We start from the raw sequence: 12,007 nt of genomic DNA, 5'->3' as shown, positions 1-12,007 counted from the left end.
AATGACTTCAAAAAGGTAGTCATGCTCAGCAGGGAGTCTGTTTCTCCCTCTCCCTTTTCCCCTCACCACCTCTATCCACCCCCACCTTGTGCTCTCTCACTCTCAAATAAATAGAATCTTAAGAAAAAGAAAAAGAAAAAGAATGTTACTTAAGCCTATGCTTGGTTTTCAACTTTTAATTGAGAGGAAGATGGTACGTTTTTGGAAGTATTACTTACAATCATCAAATCTTACCTGAGGATTCCAACCTGGATCTAATTTCTTAACTACTGCAATATACTCCTGCATTGCTTGGCTGGGGCTTGAATCACCAAGTGCTTTCCATGCTTCCCTAGAGTAAAGAATATCCAAAATGATCTTTCACTATCTATGGAATTAACACAAATGGCACATTCCTTCTTAGTATTAAAAAATTGGTATGCACATTTTAAGAATGTGAGACACAGATATAATAAGCCATAGATGAGTAGTTCTCTTTTTGCATTCACAATAGTCTATACCAACACACACCTTATACCCCATCACCAAAGGAGCCTTTTTAGACTTTTTTTTCCCTAATCACCCTCCCCCATGAAATTGTATAACACAGATACACAACTCATATATCAAATGAGCTTTGGAAGACCACAAAAAATTATAATATCCACAATTTTACAACTCCTCAAAACCCACCTTTCATCCCTATTGAGAATGTATGACCTACAGACCAATAAAGTAGTTTCCAACAAAAACAAAACAAAACAAAAAGTAGTTTCCACCTTATACAGCATTTTGGTAACATGCAAACCAATCATCACACAAAACAATATTCCCTGAGAAAATGCTTTGAATTTCTTATGTAAGCTGTGAGAAAAACACCTTCCGCTTCTGCTGTTTTCTCATCTCTAAGCTGGTAGTAGTGGATCCTGAGGCAAGAACTTCAAAAGTGAGGAGTGGTAAGGACAGAAGTAAGAATTCTATTGAGTAAGAAGGTAGGGACTACCTACAGTGTAAAAACCAAGAGCAATATTTTAGTCCCGTGCCCCCTTCTGAGTCATCCTCTGTTTCTTTTTTCTGCAAGCTGCCAAGACAGGCTCCTTCTTGGTTTTGCCCTGCTAATTCTTTCTACATTCAACCAGGAAGTAGATCCACTAATTCACTGTAAAACAGTGCGGTTTTTTCACTACCTTCCTGCTCCCATAATGATATAACATCTTTCTGAAATTTTCCAAATTTATTTTTACTGACTCTCTTGCGGGTTACCTGTATACATTCCAACACACTACCCCTAAATATATCCACATATATCAAACTGAGGAAATTTAACATCAATACTATTATATAAATACAGATCTACCTTCAGATTTCCTGCATTTCCCAATAATGCTCTTTATGGATTTCTTCTCCAAGACCATGAGTCAATCAAGATTCACACATAGCATTGAGTTTCATGTATCTTTAGCCTTTCTTTCATGATACTGATATTTTTTTAAGAGTCCAAACACCACTTGCTTTATAAAATATGTCTCAATTTGAATTTTTCTGATTGTTTCCTCACTTACAGGGTGTTCTTGCCCAAAATCATTAACCATGAGGAGAATCAGGTTAAACGTTTTGGCATATGTATCACACTGTATCACACTGGGGGCACATACCATCAGTTTTACCCATCATCAATGAACGATTACAGACTTGGTAAAAGCAGTATCCCCTTTTGTCTTCCTTGTAATTAAAAAGTAAACTGAGGGTCAAATTGTGTAAATGCTGCTCCTCAGTAGTTTTTCATCTATTGGTTTCAGCACCCATTGATGATTCTTGCCTGAATTAATATAGAGGTTTTAAAATCAAAACTTTTTAAAATTACTAAAAACAATGAAAAACCAAGCAAGCATGGGGAAGAATGCTGAAGTTATAAAATTTCATAAATTAAAACAAAAAGCTCACAATGAAAGTTGCATCAAGTATCCTCCACAACAGTAGTAAGGTGTCGGGAAACTGTTATCATCAGCAAAGAAAGCTTCTGCCAGAATGGAAATCAAAGCACTGCTTCCTTCACTGAGAATGTCCTACACAAAAAAAGCCAGCTGAACTAAACATGGGCTTAATGACATAATAATTGATTTACATTCAAGTTCAAGCTTTGCATCTCTTTACAGCTGGGTAACAAAGAGTTCATAGACAGGTAACTTGTCAGGGGACTTCATTTTGAGTAGCACTGCTCTAGACTGTAAAGTTAGAATCCATTTATAGTATAGCACTCTTCATATTTCTCTTTTTTTAAACCCTATGCTTTATACTTTTAATTCCATGACTGATTCTCCAGAGTCCTTCCTCCTATAACTAAGAGTCTCTATTGTATATAGTTTTTCTTTTTTTCACTTAGACAAGGTAAGAGTAAATAAAGCCTGATATGATAAGAAGGAACTTCTGAATTAGAAGTAAAAAAAACTGGGAACGGGATAATCTTTTTATGGATTCAGGAAAGTAGACTCAGTATCTTTTTTTTTTCCTCCCTTTCTTCCCAACCGGCTATTATAAGTACTTATTCACTATGGTGTGGGTGGGGCAAGTTCTAGAAGAGCATTAGAGTTAAGAAGATAAAATTAGGAATTTATCCTTTTTTTCACCCTTCCTATCCTCCTGTCCTCCTTCCAAAGATTCCTCCACAGGGCATAAGTTGTTAGCCATTAGAGGATGCATGACAGGATAGGAAAATCTCAAGCAATAACTCTTACCATCACTCTCTAAGAAGCTATTCATATGTAAGAAGAGTATGTCTGTTGTGAACTATGTATATATACCAACATCATGGCATGAGAATCCTTTAGGAGACTTAGCTTAAAGCGGATTCTTTTAATCTCTCTCCCAATTGCCTGTTGTTAGCACAGTCTACAGCAGAGATTAATATAAAAATAATTCTTTAATCTGCTCACTACTTTCTAATTCCTAAACACCTAAACCATTTCCAACAACCTCATTAGATTTCGAGAATTTCTTACCATTTCTGCTTTCCTTCGAAATCAAAGAAGCTTGGTTTAGGAGTATTACAATTTCCAACTTTGACCTAATTGAAAGGAGAGAAAAAAATAAATCAAGAACTTATTTTTCAAAGAAATGCCAGAGAAACTTTTATTTTTCACAGGTATTATGTATACTCAGCAACTATAAGTTAGAAAATATTTACATCTATTAGTCTATTAGAATAACAAAATTTAACATTCTTTGCAAAGGCAAAAAAAAGCGAATTTTAAATACAGGCTGCTTTGGCTTACAGTATAAAACAACCATTGTCTAATACTGTGATACATTAAAAAAAGAAAAACACTGTGATACAAAAAAAAAAAAAATTCTGATACAATAAAAAACTTGCATTCCTAACCTAGTAGACAAATTATATATACAAAGCAAATTATTAATACAGATTATGTACTCCTTATTAGCATTTATTATATAGAAAATTTTTTAAGTGTGTAATAAACAAGCTTTAAAGTACAGTTTATCAGAATTTATAATATTGTTTATTTATGGTGATTCTCATTATACTATCAGCATTTTATCTCTCCCAAACTCCAGGATAAAGTACACTATTTGTAAAGTATCCTATTATGAAACTAATTGATACAACAATAGATGCTAACAGCAGTGCAAAACTTTTCAAGGGTTTTTCAACAATATAAATTCTATCTACTCCACAATAATCTTTTCTTGTTTGTAGTCAATACTTATTTGTAATCCTCAAATAATATTTGTAGTGAACTATATTTTCATCGTCAATAAACATAAATGAAATTTCACACCAGTGCCGAATTCATACAACCCATGATTCCCACTGCCAGAAGCAATCTCTTTCTGATGAACCCTCACAGCTTTTTCTCCACTTTCCACTTTTACCTGGTGTTAGAAAGTTTTGTGTAGTCTCATCTTCCTATCAGAACACAGCCTCTAGGAAACCATTCTTAACTCCCTCCCTGCACCTTTTATGGCGCCTAACCTGAGGTAGTAAAAAATGTTTGTTGAATGTGGAATGAACGTGGTAGGCACGTATCCAACCAAACACCTACCTTTCTAATACCACAATCCAACTCCCGTCTACTTCTCAGAGACCTTCTAGCCATCTACTGTTACACACTTGAATTTTGCTAAGATCACACTGATGTGTACTCGCTAACCAGACTGACTTCTCACTGCTTTGAGTACTTTGATTCTCAGTTTCACTCATTACCACCCCCTCTCCAAAATGCCTTCTCTTCCTTCAGCTTTTCACAGTTTTCAGTCCCCTCTAGGTTGAGACTGTAGGAATGCTTGGTCTCCAATGATCTCACCCATCTCTGAAGTCATAACAAATAACATCTCCATCATTTGCTTAGCAATTAATCACACGGCCCTCCGATGGATATTACAATGTACACTTATACAGGAACAACTCTAGAATAAGTGGATGAGGGGAAAAAACAGTGAGAGAGCAGGAACTGCATTTCTTCATCACCGTAAACCAAAAGCTTCATTTGTTATGGTAAATGAGCCATATAAACCATCCTGCTAGGTTTGCCATTATAAACCCATTGTAGAAATGAGTACAGAGAAACTGAGGAGGGTTGTCAGAGTTCACACATTAGCAAATCCTGAATTAGGAGTCAGCATTTGAATTTAGGATGGTTTGACTCCAAAGTCCAATATTCCTTTTCTATACCCCTCTGTTTTACCTGCCACATCCTATCTAAGCCTCAATTCTGGCATCTCCAATATCACCAGAACTACTGGATTATCAGAAACAGGAGAGAAACTATGACACATCATAAAACCAGCAGTCATTACTCTTTGTTTTTTTAATGAGATACTAGCCAGCGGTAGAAATAAATACTAATATCTCTATTTCTCCTACAGTTACAGAAGTCTCAGCCAGACACCCGGTCACCCAGCTAAACATTACATGTGACTGTGCAACTTCAGTCTAAGTTCAGGGGACTAAATGTACATGAAAGTGATATAAATATCTTCCTTGAAAAGAAAGGGAAAACATGCATGTAGTGATGGGGAGCCATCTTTGGCCATGGAAAGAGATTTGAGGTAAACAGTTCTCAAACTTTTTGGTCTCATGATCCCTTTATACTCTTAAAAAGCACCCCAAGGAGCTTTGTTTATGTGGGTTGTATCTATCATATTTACCATATTAAAATTTAAAAGATATTTTTAAAATATGTATTATTCATTTAAAAATAATAAACTCATTAAGTTAACATAAGTAACAAAATTTTATGAAAAGTATATTCTAAAGCAAAAAAACTTAGAAGAGTGACATTGTTTTACATTTTGCACATCTCTTTAATGTCTGCCTTAATCTATTGCAATATGTTGCTTTGGTTGAAGTATATGAAGAAAATGTGGCTTCACATAGATGCACTGTTAAAAAAGAAAGAAGTATTTTAATAGCATTTTCAGATAATTGTGGATACTCTTCTTCAATACGACACCAAAACTCAGTAAGTGGCAGTTTCTTTAAGGTTAGATGCAATGTGGACGCTGATGTCACATCAATGAATTTTTCCTACTGTTACATTAAAATCCTTGGTCTAAGACGCCTGAGTGGCTCAGTGGTTGAGCACCTACCTGCCCCTGGCTCAGGGTGTGATCCCGTGGTCTCAGGATCGAGTCCCACATCAGGCTCCTTGCCCTGGAGCCCACTTCTCCCTCTGCCTACCTCTCTACCTTTCTCTCTGTGTGTCTTTCATGAATAAATAAATAAAATCTAAAAAAAATAAAATAAAATCCATTTGTCTGACTTGCACTTTGAATGGATCACACATAATTTGTAACATTCCATGCAATATTTGGGACATATGGTTCACTAAGTTATACATTCCTTCCAATGCTGACACATTTCATTATACAAGAGCCAAAGTTTACAATCATTAAAATCACCATTAATCTCATCGAAAAAGTTTTTAAGTATTAGGAAGCTGTCAAGTTCATGTGACACACATTTGCCAAACCTCTAATTTTCACTTGAAGGCTCAAACACGACCATTGGCAACAAATACTGGCAGTTGTTTTCCTTAAAGTGACAGGCTCACTTCATTCACTTTGAAGAAGCCATCTGCCAAATACTCAAATTTAAATAACCATAGTTTATCTGTGAGTTGTGCTATTAAGGAAAAATGATGTTTCACATAAAATGTGGACAGCTCAGCTTGCAACTCAAAAATTACACAAGTGCTTTTCCTCAAAATAACCAACATAATGCAGTGTGCAGAACTGCCTTGTGTGTACTCCCCATTTCATCACATACAATATTAAAAAGACCTGTACTTGAGTTAATATTTAATAAAAATCAATAGTTTTTACTGCTTTATCAAAGACATTTTTAAGTGAAATTGGCTTTTTTTTTAACTGAGTACATGGTGGTAAAAATATAGGACTACTGGTACAGTTTGCTGCCCAGCCTTGATTCATGCTGATGCACCAGCAGTTTTACCACACAGAAGAAAGGCAAATATTGTTTTAGTATTATCATGAAAATAGTTCTGATCTTATAGATCTCCTGAGAAAGTCTCAGGGATTCTCAGGGGTCTCTACACCATAATTTGAGAACTGCTGCTTTGGGGATGGCTGAACTACAGGACAGAAAAAAACTAAGCCCCTGGGTGATCTCATGAAGCAAAATCACCCTACCAGCCCTAGATCACCTACCTCCAGACCATTATGTGTGATGAAAATAAAAGCTAAGCAGCTGACCTTGTATTCTGAAACAGAAGCTTCTGTAATCCCCAATTCAAAGAATTGTTCTGGATCAGAAAAGACTGGACAAATAAAACTACAGGGTTTTAGGACATGATGAGAAACAGTTTCCAAATCATTAATAATGAATCATAAGCTATAAAGCAGAGTTGCAAAATGTGCCACCTTAACAGAACAGTATGTTCTGATACATACAGGATATATCCAGTGCCCTTAAAACAGAATATTTTAACAAAGGGGGCTAATGGCAAATGCCAGTGAATTATGTGTGAGCAGGTTAAAGTAGAACATGCTGAGAACCTTCACTGTGCTAGTGTTGAAGGGTCCTGTAAAATGAAGCTAACAGGGATTTGAAATTTTCATTGTCCTGGAGTTTTCACAGGAGTCAATTAGTGATCTTTTGATGGGAAAGTGTAGGATAATGTGGAGTACCAAAAGACTGTTCATTGGTTCATTTCTATTTGAAACTTCACTAAAAGATGATTTTGAAGCCACAGGCTTATGTGAGGCTAAAAGAGCTATTATGTTAGGTAAGTTTGGAGCTCTGCCTAAGAAAAGAAGGCTCACAGCTCAGCTTATTTTTATCATCCTCCTGGGGACAACTATTTCATTTGGCCTCCAAAATACAGTGCTACTCCAAATACAAAACATAATTGTTTCATGAGAGATTCTGATCCACCATGCAAAAATTATATTGGCATTTCAATTTTATTATTTTATCAAAGATGCTAATCAAAAAAATCAAAGATTTTTAACACTATCTCAGAATTCTGTTAAAAAAAAAAAAAAATTAGGGTAGCCCTGGCGGCTCAGTGGTTTAGTGCCGCCTTCAGCCCAGGGCGTGATCCTGGAGACCTGGAATGGAGTCCCATGTCGGGCTCCCTGCATGCGGCCTGCTTCTCCCTCTGCCGGTGTCTCACCCTCTCTCTGTGTGTCTCTCATGAATAAATAAATAAAACCTTTAAAAAATATATTTAGGGGCACCTGGGTGCTCAGTCAGTTAAGTATCTGACTCCTGATTTTTAGCTGAGGTCATGATCTTGGGGTCATGGTATGGAGCCCTGCATCAGGCTCTGCACTGGGCATGGAGCCTGCTTACAATTCTTTCTCCCTCTCAAAAAAAAAGAAAAAAAGAAAAAAAAATTTAGAAGAATGGATGAAAATTGCATCCCAATGTCATATCTAAGTAAGCATAATCCTATTTTCTAATAATGAAGAATTTTATTTCCAGATACAGAATATTTCTAAACACCTTAACATGGAGTTCTTGAAAGGGTGAGGGACACACCACTTCCAGGATTAAGTGAGTATACTTGAGACAGAATGGTTACCAGTTAACAGATGACTACAGTTCACTGATAATCCAGAAATCAGATACTAATAATGATGACACTAATATCAGTAATAAAGTTATGTCCTAGAAAGAAAAAGAATGTTCTCTAGGGAATTTGGAGAAAAACAGTTTTATGCTGCCCGAAGAATTAGCAGTCAGACATGTTAAAGGTCCTAGCAGAATGTTCAATAAACTCTTGTTAAATAACTGAAAGTCTCATTTTGATGTTATTGGGACAAGGTAAATAACCAAAGAGAAAAAGATATCCAGAACTTCTGCAAGAAAGAAATTCCAAAGCCAATTCAAGGGCAATTTTCATTCAACACTGTAATTTATACCGTATGTATCTACAGCTATGTCTCTCAAGTCACTTTAACTGGTATTCATAATTCAAATTCACCAGTCCTCAAAAGATAGTTCATCGCTATTCAGTATAATCATTGAAGAATACAGAGGGGTCTTTTTTTTTTTTTTAAGATTTTATTTATTCATGAGAAACACAGAGAGAGAGTGAGAGAGAGAGAGAGAGAGAGAGAGAGAGGCAGAGCCAGAGGCAGAGGAAGAAGCAAGCTCCATGCAAGGAGCTCCATGGAGGACTCGATCCCGGGACTCGATCCCGGGACTCCAGGATCACGCCCTGGGCCAAAGGCAGGAGCTAAACTCTTGAGCCACCCAGGGATCCCCTACAGAGGGATCTTAAAACTATTTTTTTTTTCTTAAAAGAATGCATAAGGGAATAGATATCAAGAAGTAAAACAACGGTAAAAAAAATTTTTTTTAAGATTTTATTTATTTATTCATGAAAGACACACAGAGAGAGGAAGAGACATTGGCAGAAGGAGAAGCAGGCTCCATGCAGGGAGCCCGATGTGGGACTTGATCCCCTGAGCCAAAGGCAAGACGCTCAACCTCTGAGCCACCCAGGCATCCCTAAATTTTTTTAGTGAAATAAAATGTGCTCATTGCTTCCAGTGTTCCAAAGAGCTGGAGTTTTCCTAAAATGTTATCTAACTCTTCTTAACAATTTTCATGTGTTTAAATCTAGACTCCTCATGTAACTTTCCAAGTCTCTTGAAGGAAAATAGCACCATGCTTTTTCTTCTTTGCACTCCCTGTAGGCTAACACCCAAGTGTTTTGCACATAAAAGATGTTATACAACTATTGATTGATTATGATAAAGCAATCATTTTTCCTTCTGGTACCTATGACTCTTTGAATGCTAAATTAAACATGTCTTACATGACATTAGGATTATTATTTCCAGATAAAGCTCAGAGCCTTAGTCAGAGTCAGGAGCTACAATCTAGTTCCAGTTCCCACTCATCTGTCCCTAAGACCCTGGACAGGTTATCTACTCTCTTTGGGCTTCCGTTTCCTATCCCCCAAAGGAAGGGGGTTGTTTCACCTGGCGTTTACCAGCTTTAAAATGTTTATAATTGTATCTAACAGTCAGAATTCCTGCCCATTAAGCCAAAACACAAGTCTAATATATCTGTGATTTTTAAAAATCACAATAATAAAACTAGTAATGGGTTATTTTGCATCACCCTTTTATTACGATCACATAATTCTCCAGGATCTCACAATTTCTTTTTTAACATTACTTCCATATGACCATGTTACTTCCATAATTACCTCCATGTGACCCTTTGGCAAGAGTGAATGATAAACCTTATTTCATCATCCTCATTTTACAAAGGTTCTGAAGCTGGTAAAAGCACGAGTGCAAGGTCACTGTGCAAGTCAGAGAAGACACGGGAAACTGTCATTCGGTGTCCAACCACCTCTGTCTCCCAGGACAGCGGACAGGCCCTTTCCACATTGAGAATGATGCTAATGCTGTAGGAGACGACCACACACACACACACACACACACACACAGCAGACTTCATCCCACCTAGCCATCAACCAAGCACCTGTACGATCACATTCTGGGGGACAGAGAAGGCCTCTCCTGTCGCTCTCCCGCACCCACCCCCTTCCCGGGACCTTACCTGCTTGTACCTGGCATACAGGTACAAGAGCTGCTCCCGGCTGGCCACCTGAACCAGGCCCTGGAGGTGCGCGGCAGCCTGCTCGAAGAGCTCTGCCAGGCTCCCGGACGTCTCGGTCTCGGGGCTCTGGAGGGACTCCACCTCGCCGGAGTCGTCCCCCGAGCTCAGCTCTCCGCCGCTGTCGCCCGTGGTGGCCCCCGCGGTCAGGAACGGCGAGGCCATGCGTCCTCGCTCGCCCCGCGCCTCCGCGCCCGCTCAGTGCGTCCCAGGCCGCGCGCGACGCCGGCTCGGGGGGCCTGGCCCACCCGCCTCGGGCCTGAGCCCGACCTCGAGTCGGACCCACGCTCACTCGCTCCGCGCGGCCTCCCGTAACTCCGCCCGCCTCCCACTTCTCTCCGGGCGTGCAGGGCAGGCCCCGCTACTGTCGGCGGCTCGCCCGGCCCACCCGGTCTCCTGCGGCTTCCTCCGGCCGGCACCGCGCTCGGGCTCGACTCGGAGCCCCTCACCGGCGAGGGGGTCTCCCGGCGGCGCAGCTGAGAGATCCGGAAGGGAGGGCGGCGGGCGGCGCGGGCGGGGGGCGGGGCGGCGTGCGCGCGGGGGCGGGGCGGGGGCCGCGTGCGCGTGCGCGCGCGGGGGGGCAGGGCGGGCAGGGCCGCGCGCCCGAGCACGTGTCCGAGCACGCGCGCGCCCGAGCACGCGTCCGAGCACGTGTCCGAGCACGCGCGCGGGGCGAGGCGCGGCGGCGGCGGCGGCGGCGGGCTCTGCGCCGGGTGCACCCACGTCCGGCCACCGGGCACTCGCGGGGCCACGCTACGGAGCTGCAGCTCGGAGAGACTCTCCTCAGTCGTTGGGATGTCTGTTCGTCGTTGCACCAAAATGACTATTCAGAGTCAGGAAACCGTTCTGGGAATAGGCCCTCGGGGCGGGGACGGTGGCCCCCGGGTGCTAGTGTGGCGGTAGGAGCGGAGTCGCGGGAAACACGGAGCCGAGGACGAAGGTTCCGCCTGCGCCCGCCTCGGCGGGTCGTGTGGCCCGGGCGCCCCCAAACTGGCCTCGGACCCCTGCGCGCGCATCTGTTGCTCGGGAGCTTGGCTCCGACTTGAATAACGGGTGAAAGCCCGGGAGGCGGGGCTTTCCGCTCGGACGCCGCCTGCTTGGCTGTGCGCCCCTTCCTCGGGGCGGGGCGGGGTCGCCCCCCGCTTCCCCCCAGCCGGGCCGCGTTAGCACCGGGCTCCTGGGACCGAGCCTCGGCTGTCGGGTTTTGCAGACGCTGAAGTGCCCTCAAGGAGCTGAACACTAAACCACACAAAAACTGCGACACGGTTATGACAATCAACTTGTACTTAGGGGTTATTACGCCCCAAGTGTCGTAAAGCAAAAACGGAAACCCTGAGTGTGCATTTAGTGCTCGGAGCGACGTAAGGAGCACCATCAAGATTGGTGCAAAGACGGTGTCTAAGGAGCGGTTACTGGGCGCGTGATTCCGGCCGCCGGGCAGACGGGGAAGGCCCGACGCTGGGAGAGCTGGGCTCGGGGCTCCACGAACATTCCTTGAGGTTCTGGAATGTGCCCGTTTGTCTCTGCCCTCCAGGCACTCGCAGTCCATCCAATCAAGGGATGGCTGATGGACAAATTCTTGTGATTAAAATGCGATGATGATAATAACTCACCGAAGCCGTTCACGTGTGAGGGACTTAATCCCGACTACTGATGATAGGTACAGTTATTTGCGCTGTGTACGGAGGAAATCACAGAGAGGTTGAGCGCCTTGCCCAAGGCTGCACAGCTAATCAATAGAGAGGCAAGGAAAAATTCAAACTCATCCGTTGTTTTAGGCAGGGGTTAGTCTGTCTGTGGTGTAATTACAGACAATGAACCTGAAAAGTACAATGAAGGGAGGATGCAGGGACCTTTGTAGCTCTCTGTTCCTAGAATTTTTACTAGAAACGTGAATTTAATGTTATG

At 41.6% G+C, this 12,007-nt stretch overlaps 1 protein-coding gene across 3 annotated transcripts in view; it reads right to left on the bottom strand.

The window, feature by feature from the left end:
• Window positions 1-10,622, bottom strand: part of ACBD6 (acyl-CoA binding domain containing 6) — a 213,444-nt gene extending 202,822 nt beyond the window's left edge. For all 3 annotated transcript variants that reach the window (XR_011996375.1, XM_072733256.1, XM_026001126.2), the window contains exons 1-3: window positions 10,043-10,622; window positions 2,979-3,043; window positions 235-331 (exon numbers count right to left, since the gene is read on the bottom strand). Coding sequence is in view for 2 of the 3 variants with exons in the window: in XM_072733256.1 (XP_072589357.1) it covers window positions 235-331; window positions 2,979-3,043; window positions 10,043-10,264 (384 nt within the window). In the remaining variant the exon portion in view is untranslated. The remainder of the gene's footprint in view (window positions 1-234; window positions 332-2,978; window positions 3,044-10,042) is intronic.
• Between the last annotated feature and the right edge of the window lie 1,385 nt (window positions 10,623-12,007).

This window comes from Vulpes vulpes, chromosome 13, assembly GCF_048418805.1.
Source record: "Vulpes vulpes isolate BD-2025 chromosome 13, VulVul3, whole genome shotgun sequence".
Taxonomy (NCBI): domain Eukaryota; kingdom Metazoa; phylum Chordata; class Mammalia; order Carnivora; family Canidae; genus Vulpes; species Vulpes vulpes.
This window is presented reverse-complemented; position numbering and strand designations above follow the sequence as displayed.